General features: G+C 39.5%; 1 protein-coding gene across 3 annotated transcripts in view; it reads left to right on the forward strand.

Moving 5' to 3' along the window:
- LOC114030007 (SPARC-related modular calcium-binding protein 1) overlaps positions 1-21,758 on the forward strand; it is a 195,067-nt gene that overhangs the window by 133,613 nt on the left and 39,696 nt on the right. For all 3 annotated transcript variants that reach the window (XM_027844669.1, XM_027844670.1, XM_027844671.1), the window contains exon 7: positions 1,699-1,779. In XM_027844669.1, coding sequence (XP_027700470.1) covers positions 1,699-1,779 — 81 coding nt within the window. The remainder of the gene's footprint in view (positions 1-1,698; positions 1,780-21,758) is intronic.

Raw genomic sequence — 21,758 nt, forward strand, 5'->3', positions numbered from 1 at the left:
CTAGTCTAAACTCTTTACCCTGTTATTCAAGGCTGTCTATAATCTGGCTGCAACCCAATACCTCCCTCTTATCTCACGTGCCCCTCTTTAATGTACTTATCCTCCAGTTACACTAGATTCTTAGAATCCACCAACCATATCCCTAGGGACCTTGGCATCTGTCCAGGTTGTTCCCTCTGGGTGCGATGTCCTCCAAGGTCCAACTCAAATGCTACCTTCTTTATGAAGCCTTATCTGATATTTCTCTCTACCCACCCCATAATCTTCTCAGGGCTAGAAGCCATCTTCTCTTCCAGTCAAGATGTATGGAAGGTTGCTCATACCCTTCTCATTCACTTATTCTATTGTATATTCTATTTATATTATATTTTTGTGCATGTCTCATCTCCCTTAATAGATTGTAAGCTACTTGTGAACTGGGATTATGTCTCATTGACCTTTTTGTCTCTCCCAGCACCTAGCAGAGTATCTTAAATATAACAAGTAGTTAATGAAGGTTTGATTTATTAAAGCACCTCTCAGGTAATACACTAGATTGATAACCATATGGAGCAAAGGGGAGTAGAGCACATAGTTCTTTGCCTCAAGGAACTAATAATAGCCTAATAAATGAGACAAGAAGTACGTGTATAAAGTTAAGTAACAGTATGAGATTTTTTAAAAAAATTAAATGGCAATAGATGGGAGAGACCTCTGATTCTTAAAGCAGATGTCCAAATATATATATGTCATCTTTAAATGGGAATGAGCTAGTATTGATTAACCTATTAGATTTGGTGTTTGGGGATAACTGGCTAGCAAAGCTCTCTGAGTTTCAGTTGAGGCTTGCCTGGGCTCAGCACCTTGAGAATTCCAAAGAGCCTCGGATCTTTGGCAGTCTTAAATTCCCTGTGAGTACCAATTGAGTTTGGGATGGGGTGGGGGACAACTTGAGAATTCAGATGACCCTGTGGTAGGTTCAAGATGCCCCTGGAAAGGAATGAATTTCAGACCTCTGGACTGTTAATTGAGAGACCCAAATAACTAGGGGCCCTAGAACCAACCTTGTTTCCTTGGAGCCTGTAAGACAAAGAAATCGTTCAAAGCCAGTCTGGATCAGGTCTGCCTTGAGAGTTTGACTGATTGGAAAGACAACAAGAGAGAACTTATATGACTCTTTCACTTTCTATTCCTTGTTGGGTAAAGTCTCAGCAGTTCCCAGTTGAAGCGGTCTCCGTGGCTTGTTTGGATCTCATTTTGTTGACTTATCCCCTTTAAATCTTCTCCCAAGGAAGCAGCTGAGAGGAAGTGGGCTTGGCCCAGCCTTCTTCAACTCCTGGGATAATATTTTCATTTCTGGTCAGAATGGCTTAGGGCCCCTGGCCTCTGACCACTTTGTGGATGGGTCCCCACTGTACAGTGCAGATGTCTCCCCACGGAATCACTGAAGGGTGGGGAGGGAGTTAGACTTGTTATCCTGAATCAGAGCCTTTGAGCTGATTTAGAGAAGAGAAGAAAGGGAGAAAGCAAGAGATGAGGGCAGGTTTGGAAGAAAAGGAGGTATCACCTCATAGGTTTTAGGAAATACCCCAGGCTCTTAGAACAGGTACCCAAGTCAGAATCAAGGAGTGAAAGGTCAGAGTCTGACTTCATGAATGTGGTAATTTTCTCCTCTTCATGTAACCTTTAACCCTTTATTTTTGTCTTTTTTTCTTTTAGAAATCACAGCCCCTACTCTGTGGATTAAGCATCTGGTAATCAAAGACTCCAAACTAAACAACTCTAATGTAAGAAATTCAGGTAAATGATCCTTTGGAGAGAGTATTCTTTATCCCATATCCTTTCTCATCCTTTGCTACTAACTAGCTGTGTGACCTTACCACCCTGGACCTCAGTTTCCTCATTTTTAAAATGAGAAGGTTGACTAACTTGTTAATGAGCTTCTACTATGTGCCAGGCATGTGTGAGATGACTTCTAAGGTCTATTCCAAATTGAACATTCTATGATATGTGTGGTTTAACTTCATATTTACCTTCTAGCTGCCATGCTGAATAGCCCAGAATCTGAAAGAAGCAAAGCTATTCATAAAGATATCAGCCAGTGGACTCTTAAAACCCTAATCCTGGACCTATTTTAAGCTACAACCAGCTTAAAACTATTCACTGAAGTCTTTGGATGCTGACAATGTATATGATTTCTGGTCAGTTTGAACTCTGTTTGCATTGGTTGGATCTTCCATGATTAGGAACTTGGTGGGACAAATGTGAAACTTTGAAGGTTAATAGGTTTGGGGAAAATCTCTTTGTCTACTTTCCTTAACCTGAAGACTAACCTTGGGCCAATGTCCATAAATAGGGAATAGGATAAGAACGGTTCTCAGATTTTTTTGGTCTTGGGACCCCTCCACACTTAAAAATTATTGAGGACCCAGAGAGCTTTTGCTTATATGACTTATGTCTTTGGATATTAGAAATTTCTAGTATTCACATATTAGAAATTAAAACATCAGATTATTTATTATGATGATAAAAATGTTATTTACCCTGGGGACTCACGAAAAAGTCTCAGGGATCCCTCAGTATCCTGGGCTCCCTGGGCCACACTTTAAGAACCACTGGGATAGAGGTAAGAACTAGAACTATGATTTCTCTGATATGAGGAATTGAGGAAACTTTATCTACTAATTCAAGTCACCACCTTCTCTGAAACTTGCAAACTTAGAATAGGGATTCTTAGTCATATTTGTGTCATGGACCCCTCTGGGTGTCTGGTAAAACCTATGGACCCCTTCTCAAAATAGTTTTTAAATGCATAAAACAAAACGTATAGGATGACAAAGGAAACTGACCATATTGAAATTCAGTTATCAATTTTTTTTAAAGCTCATAGACCTCAGGTTAAGAACCCTTGTCCTACAGAGTTGCCTAGAACACTGAGAGGTCAAGTGACTTTCCTATAGTCACACAGCATTCCAGTATGTGTCAGAGGTGGAAACTTGAACCCCAGGTCTTCCTGGTTCTGAAGTCAGCTCCCTAAACACTACCCATGTGGCCTCTAAATAGGAATAGCTGTTAGCAAAATCATTAATTAGCAAATTAATTAATTGTAGTTCTATTATGAAGTATAATCATTTGTTAGTTTATCATTGTCTGAGATGTCAGTCAATAAGCGTTTATTAAGCGTCTACTGTGTTCTGAGCTACAAAGAAAGGCAAATGGTAACCCTCTTCTCTTGAGGTTCACAGCCTAATGAGGGAGCCAACATGTAAACAACTTTATACAAACAAGCTGTATGTGGGATAAATTGGAAATGAGAGAGAAGACACTAGTATTAAGGGGAATTGGGAAACCTTCCTGTAGAAGGTGAAAAGGCAGCCAGGGGAGCCAGGAGGTGGAAATAAGAAGGGAAAGCATTCCAGGTTTGGGGACCAGCCAGTGGAAGAACATTTGGAGTCAGGAGATAGAGTGTCACATGCAAGGAACAGCAAGGAGGTCGATGTCACTGGATCATAGAGCAGGTGGGGGTGAGTGAGATCTGAGAAGACTAGAAAGATGAAATCGAGGAAAGGTATGAAACGCTTTGTAAACTCAACAGAGGATCTTATATTTGATCCTGGAGGTAATTGGGAATCACTGAGAGTTTACTGAGGTGGGGGATGACATGATCAGACCTATGCTTTAGTAAGATCGCTTTGACAAGTGTGATTTTGTGAAAATTGACTAAGGGTGGAGAATGTCAGAGGAAATGTAAAATGTGTGCAATTTATATATACTTCTGAAATTCAAATATGTGAATGCTTCCAAACAGTAATAACTACAAATCAAGGAGACAAGTAATTACGGTTTATGTGTGACCATAATGAAATTGTAAGAAATTTACTTCAACTGTGTGTGTAGTTTATGTTGTTGATAGAGGGGGAGGAATTAGAGATGATGATGATGATGATGATAATGATAATGATAGTGAGTCAGGCAGAATTGAATTTCTTCATTCAGGGAAAGATTCAAGTTTTTATGACCTCAAAGCCAATTTCATAGTTTGGCTTTCTATGTCACCCCTTATGGTGGTGAAATGTTGAGGGAATATTCATCTTGTGAGTGCCCAGAGGTAACCTCTGGAGAAAATCACTTTACCCTTAATACTGGAAAGGCCTTTATCCCATGGCCCAGGTAATTGGGCCCATTCCATTCCAAGCCAAGTTAAGCCAAGTCAAGCAGCATTTAATGAGATTCTGCCACAGAATGTATGGACACTTTCCTAGGAATACAAAGAAAAACTCAAAAACATCCTTGTCCTCAAGGGTTTGTATTCTGCTAGGGGGTAGGAGTGGGGATGTAAAACATGTCAGCAGATAAGTTTATATAGGATAATTTCAGGAAGAGGGAGAGCACTAACACTTAAGGGGATCATTGCAAGCTTTCTGTAGGAAGTTACACATAAGCTGAGCTAGGAATTCTAAGGATGGAGTATATTCCAGGCAGCCAGGACAGCACTGGAACTGGAGTCAGGAAGACCTGAATTAAAATCTGGCCTCATATACTTACTAGCTGTGCGACCCTGGGCAAGTCACTTAATCTTGTTTGCCTCAGTTTCCTCATCTGTAAAATGAGCTGGAGAAGGAAATGGCAAACTCCTCCAGTATCTTTGCCAAGAAAACCCCAGATGGGGGTCACAAAGAGTTGGGAACAACTGAACAACAACAACATATTCCAGGAAAGGAGGAAAGTCTGAGCAAAAACACACAAGTGGGAAATGTTGCCAGAATGCAGAATGTGAGAAAAGGCAGTAATATGCAGTAATCTCAGAAGATTCAATTGTAACCAGATTGTGAAATACCTTAAACGCCAAACTGAGGAGTTTGTACTTTGTCACAGAGGCCCTTATAGGTTCTTGAGCAAAGGAGCAGTGTGGGCGGCCCTTATCCCTCTTCTTTAAGGGAGGTACAAAGATTCCTTTCTAGAAGGAGGTAAACCCCTGCTGCTGGCTCCCGTATCTCTTTGCATTGCTTGAATTGACCTGAGGTTGTTTCTGAAAGAAGTATAAATGAGGTCACTATGCTTACTGCTTTGGGATGTGGCAAAGAACTTTAGGAAGGGTTGAAATGGTGGTTCCCCCAGTGGAATTGAAACCAGCACTGATTTTCAAGGGTGGGTGGGTGTTCTGGGGATTTGCCAGTGAAAATTGTTTTCTTCTCCCTGAATTCTAGCACAGGCTAGCCCCTTCACCTGGAAAGCACTAATTTCACATTTCTTCTCCTTAAGGAATTCTCTGTCTCCCTTTCTCTCCCTCCCTTTCTCCCTCCCTTTCTCTCCCTCCCTCTCTCTCCCTCTCTCCCCCTCTCTCTCCCTCTCTCCTTCTCTCTCTTTCCTTGAAGGCTAGCTAGCTCGGGTGCCGCTGCTTCAAATCAACAGCTCAGTTTGATAAATATGCATTAAACACATTATTTGCAAAGCCCGGTTCTCATTGTTGAGGACAGAAAAACAGACATGAAACAGACCTGTCCACAAGGAGCTTACACTCTACTGAGAGACTAAAACAGGGACTCAGGTAAACGTAATACAAGTTAGGGAGTGAATTGGACAAAGAGGAGATTAGACAAAGTGTTTAAGTAGTGCAGTAGATAGAACACTGAGCCTGGAGTCAGGAAGACCTGAGTTCAAATGTGGCCTCAGACTCTTAGTAGCTGTGTGACCCTAGGCAAGTCACTTAATCTCTCTGCCTCAGTTTCCCCATTTGCAAAATGAGGATAACACCTATCTCCCAGAGTTGTTGTGAGGATCAAATGAGATAATAATTGTAAAGCATTTAGCACAGTGCCCAGCACCCAGTAAGTGCTATATAAACATTAACTATTATTTAATTAGTAAAATTTGAGAAAAGGACAAGTAAGGGAGGCATATCCCTATAGAACAAGTTTTGTATGTATTTGGAGTACCACAGAATTTGAATCCTGAAGAGACCTCAGAAGCCATGGAATCTGACTCCATCATTTTACAGATGACATAACTGAGGCACAGAGCAGTGAAGTGACTTGCCCAGTGTCATACAACCTTTATGTGGCCAAGGTAGTATATGAATTCAGATCCTCCTGACCCCTAAGTCCAGCGTCGTGTCCGCTAAACCGATTGCCTTTCTCCAGGTTAAGTAAAATTGCCCATATGTGACTGAGGCAGGATTCAAATTCAGGTTTTCCTTCCTCTGAGTCCAGCACTCTTTCCAACTGCCCCATAGCTGCTTTGGCACTTCAGCTGATCTGAAGAGGAAGAAAAAAAAGTGCAGGGGAGAGAGTGCATTCCTGGTACAAGGCGGGGATTTTGAAATTACATAGAGGTAAGCACAGGCAACAGCCAGCTGTGCAGTTTGGCTGGAATGTAAAGGGTGTGAAGGAGAGATAGAGAAAGCAAATCTGGATAGGTAACATGGAGACAGATCATGGAAAGCCTTGAATACCAGGTTCAGGAGTTTGTATTTTATTCTAGACTAAAGGTGGGTGGGTGGGGGTACCATTAAAGGCTTTTGAGTAAGGGAAATCACATGGCCAGCTTTAGGAAAATTATTTGGATAGTTGCATGAGGGATAAGTTATAGTGGGTAGAGGTGAGCAGGTGAAATTAATTAGGAGACTTTTATAATAGTTGATGTAACTAGGATTGAGGCCCTGTTAGAGAGAAGGAAACAAAAGATGTCATGGAGGCAGTATTGATACAACTTGGTGACCAATTGGATGTGGGGGGCGGGGTAAGAGAGAATGAAGAATCAAAGATGACTGAGATTATGAAAATGAGTAATGGGGAAGATGTTAACATCTTCAATAGAAACAGGAAATTTTGGAGAAAGGAGTTGGTATGAGGAGCAGGGGAAGATGACGAATTTTGCTGTGGACCATGTTGAGTTTGAGTTACTAATGGACTATCAAAGTAAAATGAATGAATGAATGAATGTCAGTGAGTCATATGGGGCTAGAGTTAAGGAGAAAGATTCAGATACATAGATTTGGGCACCATAATAAAACCCTTCGGAATAGATGAAATTTCCCTGACAAAGTCCACCATAGACGATTGGATGGATACCCACACTTAATTGTGTGATGGCTCAAAACCACAGAAAGGTCAAGTAGTACAAAGACAATAAAAAAGATTGTAAACTTTTTGAAGGGCAAAGCCGGCCAGTTTTTAATTTTGTATTCCTAGCATCTTGCACACAGTAGACATTTAAATATCTACTGAAGTCTTAGTAAAAGACTAAGTATTCTCTTCCCAATATGAAATGCTTCTTAGTTTAACCCAGGGAAACTAATGCCCTGCAAAAAATGAGACCACAAAAAAACCCCTATGATTCTTTTGTTTCTCAGTTGTATACCTATGATAGCCTCTCGGAAGTAGTCTGCAAAGTTTGATGGGAACCTAGAGGTTTAACTTCCAGCATGACGCCAAGGGTGACGCCAGTGATACCTTCTTAGGGTAAAAGAGAAGCCACTTAGTGAAGTAGTTAGAACTTGATACTGACTGTCTTGTACAGCCAGGTACGTGGTAAAAGTGTGTTTTGTTTTGTTTTGTTTTTAGTGAAGATTTGATTGTAGAAATCCTTTTAGCTCTCAGGTATTTCTGATCCTTCCACCCTGGGAAGCTCACAGTGGCAACAAGAGAAGTTACCTGTTGGTGATAACCTCCGAGGATGATGTCCCTGGGTGTGATTTCTCTCTTCCCTCTACAGGAGACCAAAGGAACATCCCAGCTTCACTTTTCACCCAAACATTCTTTTTTTTTTCTTGCTCAGACCCTATGATTCTATTTTTTTTTCTTATTGGACTGGGAATTGTTGGTATTGGAAATGTTCTGCAAAGTGGCTAAAGGTTTTGGAAGGCATGACACATGTTCAGACAGACGTAGCCTGCCGTCCCCCATCCATTACCCTTTCCCCACACTCACACTTTTCTTCCCTCCCAGGTACCTTGGTCTTTCAAATCCTCGAGGCTTTGTCATATACTCACCATACTCTGTATCATCTTTCAGGTGATTGACAGATTTCTTCCCTTTAAAAAAGTCTTTTTTTCCCTCCTTTATTATGGAAAGCAGCTTGGTGAAATGGAAAGAGTTCTAAATCTGGAGTCAAAAGACTCAAGTGTGAATCCTACCTCTGGGCCTCAGTTTCCTCGTATGTAAAATAAGAGGATTGTACTAAGTACAATATGGGGTGGCAAGCCACAGTTTAAGAAGTGCTGAAGGGGTCGTGAGTGGAAAAAGTTTAAGAAGACCTGTGCTAAATTACCTTTGTGGTGTCTTACAGCTCTGGATCAGTGTTCTTATGAGCCTCCTTAACCCTCTCCTTCAATTTGACTTGGAGGTCTCTTTGTTTTTAAGAAAAATGATGCATCCAAGTAGATAATGCTTTATAACTTGGGAGTTGGCTTCTCCCACAGTAAAGTTTTGGCCTAGGTCTCTTCTCTCTTGCCTTTATTCTTTTGGGTTTTTTGAGGAATTTTATCATTTTTTTTTTTACAAAATTTGGGGGCCTTGTTTTACAGAAGAAGAAAGTGGTTTAGTGACTAGTTTAGAGTCACATCAATGACACAATGATTTAATAACAAAGCCTAGATTAGAACTCGAGTTCTTTTGTTTCTAGTTCCCCAGAGCTCATTCTGCTCCTCTGACACACATTTATTTACCCTTCCCAGATCCTGTTGTGCCAGGATAGGTCCCTATGGGCTGTTTTTCAATGTCCTTTTTTCCTCCTGTACATCCTAAATGGTAGTGTTTCTCTCCACTTGTCTTTGGGAAGTGGCCTCAAATGGAAAACATGTTCACATGAATCCTCCTCTGTCTGCTAAATAGAATATGAGTGTTTGAGGCTCCATGGAGAAAGGTACCAGGGTATAGTATATATAATTCCTGTCTTGGAGTCAAAAAGATCTGTGTTTGAATCCTGACTGACATTTACTAACCATGTTACAAGGGCAGGTCACTTCATAATCTCTCTGAACCTCAGTTTTCTCTTCAGTAAAATAATGTTGGCAATATCTATCTCATTTCATTGTTGGGGTCAAGTTAAATAATATATGTAAAATATCTTTTGAACTTTAAAGCATTGTATCATGTCATGTTGTATTATATCATAATGATGTCTGTTCTTGCTCCTAGACTTTTCCTTTGAACTCTTAAAAGGTTTTGGTAAGGTTGCTTGGCTTTCATCTCTTTAGCTTGAGTCATTTCTTCATTTTCTCTACCTTTGGTTTGATGTACACCTAGCTCAACTTTCCAAGGGATCTGGCCTCTTTATAGGGTGATGCCATAAACTAATATCTTTTAGTATAAAGAGAGAGAAAGTGGAATAGAGAAAATAGGAAAGATCTTAGAGGAACAGAAATGCTTACACATGCCATTCATTCAGTGGATCCCCATCCCCTGTAGGGTAAAATACAGATACTCTTTAGCACAAGGATTTCTGGAACTAGACTCTATGGGTTAAATCAAAAAAGGTCATGACTTGTTTCTTCACCAATTTGACTTCCACTGTCCCTTGGTCTTCATGTACAGAAGAAGTCCTAAGTTCCTCATGCCATCCCTTAGTGATATTGTAAATTACCAATAAGTGTAAACATAGTTCTTCTCTCCAAGTTGTAAGAAATCTTGAAAATGTTTCTCACTTGTTTATAGACATGACAATGCTTAATTTTATCTAGATCTACCTGTGTCAAAGATTCTATAATTTTTTTTTTTTTAGCATAAGCACTTTGGGATTTGGGACTCTCCTTATATAATCTCTGATGATGCTATCAGATCTTCAAGACTATAGACCTCTCTTCCCTCTGACAGGGAATCTGTTGTCTTTGGGTTTCGATGGCTCAAAGGCTGCTGAGTGTAACCCTTGTGCTCCCTCACCCCCTAAACTCTGTTGGTCTGCATTGACTGCTTGCAGGAAAACCACAGAGTGATGTAATAAGTTGAGGTCTGGAAAAATAAACAGCTCTCAGGGAAACCAGTGGTAGTCACTGTAAGCAAATACCCCGCAGCCACCTGGAGACTTGCACATGACGTGATTGGAAGGAAGAATGAGTAATCCATGAACGTTAGCAGCTGAGGACCAGTCGGGTGCATGTACTTTGAAAAAAAAATGTTTATTTCTTGAATCAGCTTTCTGGACCGCTGCCTGCCTACCCTATGCAGGTGACTTGATCCAGTTATGTTCCACAATGGTTGGAGGGAGCATGGCAAGAAGAAACATGGTAGAAGGGTGTGAAGAATAATCCAGAGGCCATCCTGGCTGTAGCTTTCTTCACCACCACTAAGCCGTTTTTGCTCTCTTAAGTTTTCCCTCTGCAGAATAGAGCAGTAAACAAGGCTGGAGGCACCAATGTGGTTATTTCCCTCATTCCATTTTTACCCTGTTTTAAAATTAGGCTTCCTAGTTGATTTAGCTACCCCCTTTCCCTGACCCTATCCATGGATGAGTGGTGGGATGGGGCTGATGGGAGGCACATGCTCCAGCCTCATTAGCTTGTTTCTCTAGGAAAAAAATTTTGGTTTCTGCAGATTAATTTGTACAGTTCCTACTCACAGGAAAACAATACAAACTACAAAATCCACTATATTTCCTTGTTGTCTCATCTGTCAGAAAGCTAAAAAAACAAATGTATTTCTTCAGTTTACTTTAGCTGGTCTGCTCCTGGTTCTGTTTTATTCTTAAATCCTCATTGAACAACAACAACAACATTTAAGACACCTTATAGGTAGGTGGGGCATAAATCCTGAAAGTGTACACATACATTATTCCTTCTATATGCCTTAATCTGCACAGAACATAAGATGGGGAAGGGGGAGATATAGAATTTAAAAACAAATAAGATATAGTTTCTGCCCTCACAGACCTTAGCTTTCTAATAGGATCCTCAAGACCAGCCTCAGTTTTCTAATCCATAAAGCGGGGATAATATCTGTAGCATCTCCCTCACTGCATTGTTGGGAGGGTCAAATGAGATAATGTAAATACAGCATTTTTCACACTTCGTAGCCCTATATCAATGTCAAGCCAAATGAAAAGTAGAAACAAGAAGATCGGTCAACTGATTATACATGGGGGATGAGAGAGAGTGGAGTTAAGGATGACACCAATGTTGTTGAAACTGGGTGAGCAGGAGGATGGTGGTGCCATCAATAGTAATAGGGAAGTTCAAAGTCAGATGGGAGGGTGGGGTGGGGAGGGATGATAATAACTAAATTCTGGCCTCTTCAAGTTCTAGAATTATTACCAATTAGTGTCAAAGAATTGTTATTTTGTCAGTGTGGGATCTCTCTCCAAGCACCTATCTGCCTTAGGATCCAAGCAGATAAGTAAATTGCCCAAGGTCACACAGCATCAGGATATGAACCTAGTTAAGTCTTCTGACTCCAAATCTACTAGTCTGTGCCTTTAATACTATCTATCAGTAAGAATACAGTTATCCATTCCACATCTCAAGGGTTAGGGGCATCACCTCCCTCCTACCTCCTCTGCCCCGTAATCTTGAAAATCTGAGTAAAAATTTTTTTACCTTCCCTTAATACCAGAGAAGAAGTCTGAATTTTTTCTTTCTTTCATGGAGGGTTTACAGTACCATATTGTAAAACTTGGGTTAAGTATTTAGTCACAGGCCCTGTGTCATCTGCTGGACTTCTGAGTGCTGTCTGCTGCTTCCACAAAACTCCCCCTAAATTTCCATTTAATTTCTGATGCTGACCTGTGATACATTGAATCCATGATGGGGAAAATCATGATATGAAAGGGATAACTGGAATCTTTTCTTATCCTCAGACTTGTTCTCAAAATTCATATGAGTTTTTGGTAAGACTGCTTGGCTTTTTTTGTTACTATTGTTCTTCTTAAACTGTGGGGTTTTTAAATTTACTCTCCCCTTCCCCTCAAGGCAGAATAGTGGCATGAGTAATGAAGAGGGAAGGAGGTTCTAGTTTTGGGAAAAAAGATGACTTCAGTTTGAATGTATTGAGATTAAGGTTCTAGAGTGACAATCAGATGGCAGTGTACAAGAGAGCAATAGAAATAAGAGATTAGGACGTAGGGAGGGAGATTTGGGAGCTCATCTAGAATAGGGGGGCCATTGTCTTCTTCATAGAGAAGTGTAGTTTATACATCATGGTTCTTCCATTCTTCCATCTCAGCTTCATGGACTTTTGTACAGCGACCTTTACCAAAACTTCTGCATTCCTATTCTAAGCCTGAGTGCACTAAGACACATTGTGAAAAAGGTAGAAGAAAAAGGATAATTATGATTGCTTTGAATTGAAATCACAATTCAAACGTTGGCCAGTGACTCTCCTGAGAATATGAAGCCAGCAGACTAACAAGAGATAACTCTACAAAAAATTGGTGAGGAGAATTTCCATAATGCCAGACTAAAAGGAAAAAAATTTTATGAATTATAGGGCACTGTTATTCCTGCCTATTCCTAGTCAGAAAAGATCAGATTTACCTCCCTCTCCCCTTTCCCTTTTCCCAAGTAATTTAGCACATAATTGGTATCTTCTGGAGGAATGTGTATGCTTCAAGGGGGTAACTTTCGTACAAAGATAACTACCATCCCCCTCGCCCCACTACCACTTGAATGTCCCTCCCCATGCTCTACTACCACATAGACATGCATCTGGCCACCACTTCTAATAGTGAATTAGTTGTGGATTTCTACCTTCACTGTATCTTGGAGGTTGACTAATGATTATCTTTGGTATTCTCTCTTGAATACATGTCTGAGATGTAATCTTTTCTTTCTATTTTCCATATTAAATATTTATGGACAGTCATATATACATATTTATGGACATATACGTATATACATACATACATTCATCTATATGTGTATATATGAAACTGTCACTTCCCATTAGTTCCCCTTGCCTCCAATAGAACCTTCTCCTGTAACAAATGAATACAGTGAAGCAAAATAAATCCAATCATTGGCTTGTCTTATGATCTACCACCATTCTGCAGGAGGCAGGCTTCACCATCAAGCCTTCTGAAGTCATGATTGGTCCCTGCATTGATCAGAGTATGAAAGTCTTGTAGTCTTGCTTTCCTTTACATTACTGATGTCATTGTGTAAAATATTCTCCTGGTTCTGCTTTCTTTGCTCTACATTCTTTCATATGACTATTCCCACCTTTCTCTGAATTTCTCACATTCTCTATTTCTTTGTTTTTGTTTTTTCTAGGCAATGGGGTTAAGTGACTTGTCCAGGGTCATACAGCTAGTAAGTGTCATGTGTCCGAGGCCAGATTTGAACTCGGATGCTCCTAATTCCAGCATCAGTGCTCTATCCACTGCTCCACCTAGCTGCCCCTCATTCTCTATTTCTTATGACACAATAATATCTCATTTCATTCATATGTCCCAATTTGTTTTGCCATTCCCCAGTTGATGGGCATCCATTTTCCTACAGTTTTTCGCTACTGTAAATAATACTGCTGTAAGAATCTCCACATGTGTAGAGACCTTTCCGCCTTTGACCTCTAGGAATAGTTTCTCAACTTTATTTTGACATAGAACATTGAAGCTGTGGTCCGATTGGTTTACTTCCAATCCTGACCTTTAAATGACTTTCAGCTGTTTGGATTTTGAAATTTGGAGATAACAAGCTTGTCAAATAAGAGTCAGAGTGATAGATATGGTAGGAGCAGGTGAAGGACAGCTTAGGAACAGAAAAACCTGGGCCTTGTCTTCTAGCTAGAAAATAGTGAAGCCACTGAAAGCTAACTAATCCCTCCTGTTAAATGTGTGAAGTACTCAAGTAGGAAAAATAACACAATATAACATAGTTAGCCTGAAACCATAGGTGCTAAAAAAAAAAAAAAAACAAAACCAAACCAACCATGTTTAGCTAAACAAATAAATGGGATCCTTCTTAGTACTTCATTAAAAGGAAGGGAGAGGGAGAAAATTCCCTATACATACCCACTTGGCTAGATGCCATGGATACTAGCTATAATATAGGAAAAAGAATAGTGATAGCTACATTCAGAAAGAAGTTCATGGCAGACAAAATCCAAGAAGTTCATACCTTCAGATGTCTACACGCTAACACACAAAGTATGGGTAGCAATCAAGATGAACTAGTGGTCCTAATACAAAGTCTTTGGGTACAAGGATATCACTGAGACTTAATAGAATGAGCCCTCACAAATGAAATATAGCTCTTTATTATATAAGGATGTACCTTATCCAATAGAAATAGGATGGGTAAAAGGCAAAAAGGGATGGGAAGAGTAGACATTGTGTACTGAAAAGATATGCTTATATGAGAAAATCCAGAAATCAGAGTGGGGAAATATGGCAGGAGTGACCATCGGAGGAGTGTCTAGGGTGTGGCATGGAATAATGAGTAGAGAGCTAGCCTTAAAGCCAGGAGGATCTGTGTTCAAGTCTTACCTCTGATATATACTGGCTGTGTGATCCTGGGCAAGTTGCTTAATTTCTAAGTGCTCTAGACAAGTTTCGGGAAAGATGCTGACATGCATTGGTAGAAGGCACTCTTTACCTGGGAATTCACTATACTAGTGAAATCACAGGGCCAGTCCCTAACCCTATCCATGGAAATAGAACTGATATTGTTAATCAAATATGCTACAGGCCACCTGACAGGAAATGAGTATTTTATAAAACAAATCTCAAGCCTACCATAGAGGCAAAATATGATAATGATAAAGGAATTTAATCACGTAGATTGTGTTGGAATTCTTTCTCTCCCTCTTTTCTTCTGTCCCCCAAAAGCAGAGCAGCTAATAACTTCTTGATTTTCCTTAATGATAATTTCATCCTTCAAAAGGTGGAGGGAACCATAAGAAGAAATTCTATTCTGGATCTAATTCTCCCTAACAGAGGAAACAACTGGTTGCTGGAATGGAAATAATGGAGAAGAGACCACTCTATCCTAGAATTTATGATAGAGGAAAGATAAATTGGGCATAATATGACATGCACCCTAGATTTCAGGAAAACAGATTTCAATAAGCTCAAAGGAAAGAGTGGTAGGATATCATCACAGAATAAAATGTAGAAAAAAAGATGCGCAGGAATGAAATTCTGAAAACATAAAGGGAAACCATTTGAGTAAGGTGGAGAAAAAAAAAAACATTCTGTGAAGAGACCACTATGGATGCACAGGGAATAGACAATCAATTTAGATTGTACAAAGAAATGTATGGAAGATGGAAGCAAGGCAAGATTACAAAGGATGGTATGAGTGTGGCACAATCCTGTAAAAGTGGTGTCAGTAATGCTAAAGCTTAAAATGAGCTGAAGTGAACAAGAGAAGCTCAGGACAACAAAAAAGAACTTTTTTTTTTCCTTTTAAATGAATATTTGATGAGAAACTATACTGCTAGGAACAATAGCCAGCTCACACCTTGCAAATATCCAGAAAGTTAAAACAATTTTGTTATTTTGAAGAGCTCTTCTGGAAGAGGGACAATCTAGATCAATCCTTTTTAAAGTCTGCATCTTTCTATCTAATCTATTTATGTTTAGTTTTCAACATTCACTTCCACAAGACTTTGAGTTGCAAATTTTCTCTCCATCTCATCCCTGCCTCCACCCCAGGATGGTGTGCATTCTGAATACCACTTCCCCTAATCTGCCCTCTCTTCTATCTCCTCCCCCCCTTCTCTTATCCCCTTCCCCTTTTATTTTCCTGTAGGTCGGGATAGATTTCTATACCCCATTGCCTATATATCTTATTTCCCAGTTGCATGTGAAAACAATCTTTAACATTTGTTTTTAATAATTTGGGTTTCAACTTTTTTCCCTTCCTCCCTCCCCACCCACCGTCATTGAGAAAGTAAGCAACTCGATACAGGTTATACATGTGTAGTCATGCCAAACACTTCCATAGTAGTCATGTTGTGAAAAACTAACTACATTTCCCTTCATCTTATCCCTTCCCCCCCTTTATTCTGTTCTCTCTTTTGACCCTGTTCCTCCTCAGAAGTGTGTGCTTCTGATTACCCCCTCCCCCAATCTGCCCTCCTCTCTGTCATCCCCCTGTTCTCTTATCCCCTTCCCCCCTATTTTCCCGTAGGATAAGATAGATTTCCATACCCAACTGAGCGTGTATATTATTCCCTCCTTAAGCCAAATCCAATAAGAATAAGATTCCCTCATTCCCTCTCACCTTCCCCCAGTTCCCCTCCACCGTAAGAGCCTGTTCTTGTTTGTTTTATGTGAGATAATTTACCTCATTCAACCTCTCCCTTTCTCCTTTTCTCAGTATTATCCTCTCTCATCCCTTAATTTTATTTTTTAGATGTCATCCCTTCATCTTCAACTCACCCTGCCCTCTATCTATCTATCTATACATATATATTTTCCCCTTCAACTCCTCTAATACTGAGAAAGGTCTCAAGAATTACAAATATCATCTTTCCATGTAGGAATGTAAATAGTTCAACTTTAATAAGTCCCTGATGATTTCTTTTTCCTGTTTACCTTTTCATATTTCTCTTGAGTCTTGTATTTGAAAGTCAAATTTTCTATTCAGCTCTGGTCTTTTCATCAAGAATGTTTGAAAGTCCTCTATTTCACTGAATGACCATTTTTTCCCCTGAAGGATTATACTCAGTTTTGCTGGGTAGGTGATTCTTCATTGTAATCCTATCTCCTTTGCCCTCTGGAATATCATATTCCAAGCCCTATGGTCCCTTAATATAGAAGCTGCTAAATCTTGTGTTATCCTGATTGTGTGTCCACAATACTTGAATTGTTTCTTTCTGGCTGTTTGCAGTATTTTCTCCTTGACCTGGGAACTCTGGAATTTGGCTACAACATTCCTAGGAGTTTTCCTTTGGAGATCTCTTTCAGGAGGTGATTGGTGGATTCTTTCAATTTCTATTTTACTCTCTGGTTCTAGAATATCAGGGCAGTTTTCCTGGATAATTTCTTGAAAGATGATGTCTAGGCTCTTTTTTTGATCATGGCTTTCAGATAGTCCAATAATTTTTAAATTCTCTCTCCTGGATCTATTTTCCAGGTCGGTTGTTTTTCCAGTGAGATATTTCACATTGTCTTCTATTTTTTCATTCTTTTGGTTTTGTTTTATAATGTCTTGATTTTCACTAGATTCCATTTGCTTCATTCTAATTTTTAAGGAAGTATATTCTTCAGTGAGCTTTTGGACTTCCTTTTCCATTTGGCCAATTCTGCTTTGGAAGGCATTCTTCTCCTCATCGGCTTTTTGGACCTCTTTTGCCATCTGGGTTAGTCTATTTCTTAAGGTGTTATTTTTCAGTATTTTTTTGGGTCTCCTTTAGCAAGCTGTTGACTTGTTTTTCATGATTTCCTTGTATCACTCTCATTTCTCTTCCCAGTTTTTCCTCTACTTTTCTTACTTCTCAAAATCCTTTTTGAGCTTTTCCATGGCCTGGGACTGATTCATATTTTTCTTGGAGGTTTTGGATGTAGGAGCTTTGACTTTGTTGTCTTCTTCTGGTTATATGTTTTTATCTTCTTTGTTGCCAAAGGAAGATTCTATGGTCTGACTTTTTTGTGCAGTTTGCTCATGATCCCAGTCAATTACTTGAATTTTAAACTCTTTCTTAAGGTAGGGGTTTGCTTCCAGTGTCCCAAGTTTTGGGGGTTTTGTGCAGATGCTTTCAGAGATACTTCTAGGGACTTGTAAATTTTCAGTTCTTCCAATGTGGTTTGATCAAGGGCGAGATGTTTACTCTTTTCCTGACCTGTGCTCTGGTCTATGAGTGACCACAAGCCACTCTTTTCTGCCTTGGAACTGTGACGAGGATTCCCTATCCACCACCAGTACAAGCTCCACCATGGCAGCACTCCTCCTTGCCCCAGGATCGCCACCCAGAACTGTGACCCAGATCCAAGCACAGGCAAAGCAAGAGATTCCTGCCTCAGCACCAGCAAAGAGATCCCTGTAATCTCCCTCTGATTAGCCACTCGATTCCCCCTCTATCTGTGGGCTGATAGCTCAGGAAGCAGCTGCCACCCCAGGGTTGCGCAATGACTGGGGCTGGAACTGAGCTTCTCTCTCATTGTGGTCACAGACCTTTCCTACTGACCTTCTAAATTGTCTTTGGTGTTTGTGGTTTGAGAACTCTGGAACTGCCACAGCTGTCCTGTGGCCTGCTCCAGGTTCACTGAGGCCTGTTTTGCCTGCGTACTCATGCTAAACTGCACTCCTCTCCCAGCCTGGCGCAATAGACCTTTCAAATCAACCATCCAGGTTGTCTTGGGCTGGAAATTTGTTTCACTCTGTCTTTTTGTGGGTTCTGATACTTCAGTACTTGTTTAGAGCCATTTTTTACAGGTATTTGGAGGTTTTGGGGAGAGCTCAAGCAAGTCATTGCTTTTACTCTGCCATCTTGGCTCAACCCCACCCCAAAAAAAGAACTTTTAAAAATTATATTGGAAGAAAAGCAGAATCAAAGAAGGGATAAGACATTTGCTTAGGATAATTGAGACAATGATAACTAACTATAGAGAGCTGGAAAAGCTACTCGGGTCTTATTTTTTTCTATTTTTTTCTCCAAAGGAGAATGACCTTTACACTGGAAATGACAACAAAAATGACTAACAGGGAGGATACCCAAAATAAAAAAGGAGGGAGTAAGAGAGCATTTGGCTGCCCTTGATGAATTCAAATCACCTGGTCCACATTTACTTCATCCTTAGGTCCTGAAAGTACCAGCAGATATTACTCCTGAGACACTGTTTAGGCTTCTGGGTCATGTGACCAACAAGTTGAAGAATGAGATTTTTTTCTAGTCCCTATTACTTCTCAAAATAAAATAAAATGAAATCACCCAAGAGAGGAATTAATGCACCAGAGGCAGAGAAATTATAGCTGTTTCCATAGGAAAAGACATCAAGAAATTCAATGAGGTAAAAGCCTCATGAATCAACAGTGGAGAAAACTAATCTCTAACACACTAGGCATCCCTACCCCACTGTCTTCAACTCTCTAGTACTGCATATAAACCAACCTACAGACTTGTACTTTCAGACCCATTCAGGGATTCCTCTCATGCTGCAGTCTCTGCCAGCATACAGCATTCTCCCCACCTGTTCCTCAGTATCATCCTCATATATCACACAGCAGATCTAAACTCTGCCCAGTCATTCACTAAGGAGGGAGAGGTGTGGGGAAAGGAAGAAATATGTTTTTTTTTTCCTTTATGGAACTGTCCTACATTATATAACACCGACACAACAGAAATTCTGTCCAGAATACCTATGGTGCCCTCCTCTAATGCTACAGAAAGTGCCAGACACAGATTTAGTCTAGCCAGAGAACTAAAGAATGGAGGGAACTTAGACAGGAGGCTACCTGTGGAATTTCATAGGGCCTGAAGGAAAGAAGACTAAAATCCAACTGGGGCCAGTCTTATCTCCCTCCCCCATCCCCAGAAACTACTTGGGGTCTGTGAAAAGTGAAAATCTCTAATGTGGGGAGAAGGCTGGGAAAGCCCTAGAGGTAAACCCACCAGCTGAGGGAAAGGAGTCAGAAAGTGAGCAATAGGGAAGTAGAAGGGGGAAAAAACATCAAAGAAAAAGGAATAAAACTCAGTTAAAAAACCTAGAATATACAAAGATAAATCAATAGGTAAGATACTAAAATTATAAGGAAAGATGGCAACCAAGACATTTAAAAACTGTAAGCATCTTCAAATAAATATTGAAAGATGAAAGAAATTTAACAAACATCTGATGAAACCCAGAAGCCTTTGGATTCTTTATGATGCATGGAGTCACTGAAGGATGTTCTAAAATGGCTTAAAATAGAAATCAGACTCTCAAGAGAAGTAAGATGGGAACAAATGGCATGAAAATAATAGAAAAACTTAAATGCACTGTGGCAAGTCTCTCCAAAAAAGTGAAAGAGCAACAAATTGAAAATATAGATATACTGAAGTAAAGGATAATTTGGAAGAAGCAAAATGAAAGGCAATAATAGTAAAAGAAAACATGATCTTAATAATGGATATAGTGATAATGGAGAGAAAATTATTCAAGCTAGATTTTTAGGGGTGGGAGAAATGCAGGAAGTTGAAGGGGGAAGGATTAGGCTCAAACCCCACCCCTAAATACACATTACAGACTCTTCTCTTCGTCAGTTTTAACTTGTGTTCTTTGAGTGCCTAAACATAAACACAAAATTTTACCTGAAATATACACAATTCTGCCTTTCTTCACATTAGTCTTTTCTGACTTCCGTTTGCTAATCAATAATTTTGTTAATTTTTAAATAAAATTTTTGATATATTTTTACATCACATATTTTCCCTTATATCCCATATGCTGTGCTATTTAACAATTTTACCGGTGACTTGGATGATTAAAAAATAGATGGTAAGCTTCCACAGAGGCATCCTTTATAATAAATAATAAAAAAGAACAGAGTTTAATTAATATGTAAATGTACATATACATTTTTATATACATATATAGTTAAAGTCTGACATTATATAAAGTGTCCTGTACCCATGGATCCTACCCCTGCAAAAAATCAAGGGGGCAGGGTATCTTCTAATATATCTTTCAGGCTGAGCTTGGTTATTACAGTATAATTTCTAAACATTCAGTTTTGTTTGTTTTGTTTCCATTTATATTGCTGTAGTCTTTATATTGGGGAAGCTAGGTGGTGGAGTGGATAAAGTGCCAGGCCTGGAGTCAGGAAGACTCATCTTCCTGAGTTCAAATCTGGCCTCGGACACTTTTGAGCTGTGTGACCCTGGGCAAGTCACTTAACCCTATTTGCCTCAGTTCCTCATCTTTAAAAATGAGCTAGAGAAAGAAATGGCAAACCGTTCTACAATCTTTGCCAAGAAATTTCAAATGGGATCATGAAGAGTCAGACACGATTGAAAAATGACAGAGTAGCAGTCTTCATATATATTGTTTTTCTTGTTCTGCTTACCTTACTTAGGTCTTCCTAACTCCAAATCTTGTGGCTCTGTCCTCTGCATCACCAGTCTGCCTCTCAAAGAGAAAGGAAAAGTTCTGACATGTTACAAGACTGTTTAGTTATTGTTGGTCAGTCATTTCAATCACGTCCAGCTCTTTCTGACCCCATCTGGAATTTTCTTGACAGTTCAGATAAGTTTTCCCATGTTTCTCTATATTCATCAGATTTACTTCTTACAGCACATGTCATACCATACCATTACATTCATATGCCACAATCCATTCAGCCATTGCCCAACCAATATACATTTATTTTGTTTCTATTTCTTTGCTGTTGAAAAAAAGTGTTGCTATAAATGTTTGGTCTATGTGGGAACTTTCTTTCTGTCACTCTTCTCTTTAGGATTTATGTCTCTTCTAGGACAAAAAAGAATGACATCTTAGTCACTCTCTAATACAATTCCAAATTTCTTTCCGGATTGTTGGACTAGCTTTACTAACGATGCATTCACATGTCCATCTTTTTACAACCTTCTAACACTGATTTTTCATATCTTTTGTCATCTTTCCCAACTTGCTGAGTGTGACCTAAAACCTAAGGGTTCTTTTGCTTTAGATTTCTCTTATTAGTGATTTGGAGTATTCTTTACTTTTCAATAGTTTTCCATTCTTGTTTGAGAAGCATTTCTTCATCTTCTTTAAACTTTTCCTTATTGGAAAATGGCTTTTGACTTTATGTATTTGCTAATTGTCTATATATTTTATACATCTGACCCTGATCAGAGATATTTGATGCAATAAACGATGTTTTTCTAAGTCAGCTACTTGTTTCCTTTTCATATTGGCATTAATTTTGTTCAAATAAGAGCATCTCA

This window comes from Vombatus ursinus, unplaced genomic scaffold (assembly GCF_900497805.2).
Source record: "Vombatus ursinus unplaced genomic scaffold, bare-nosed wombat genome assembly UNPS02014945.1, whole genome shotgun sequence".
NCBI lineage: Eukaryota > Metazoa > Chordata > Mammalia > Diprotodontia > Vombatidae > Vombatus > Vombatus ursinus.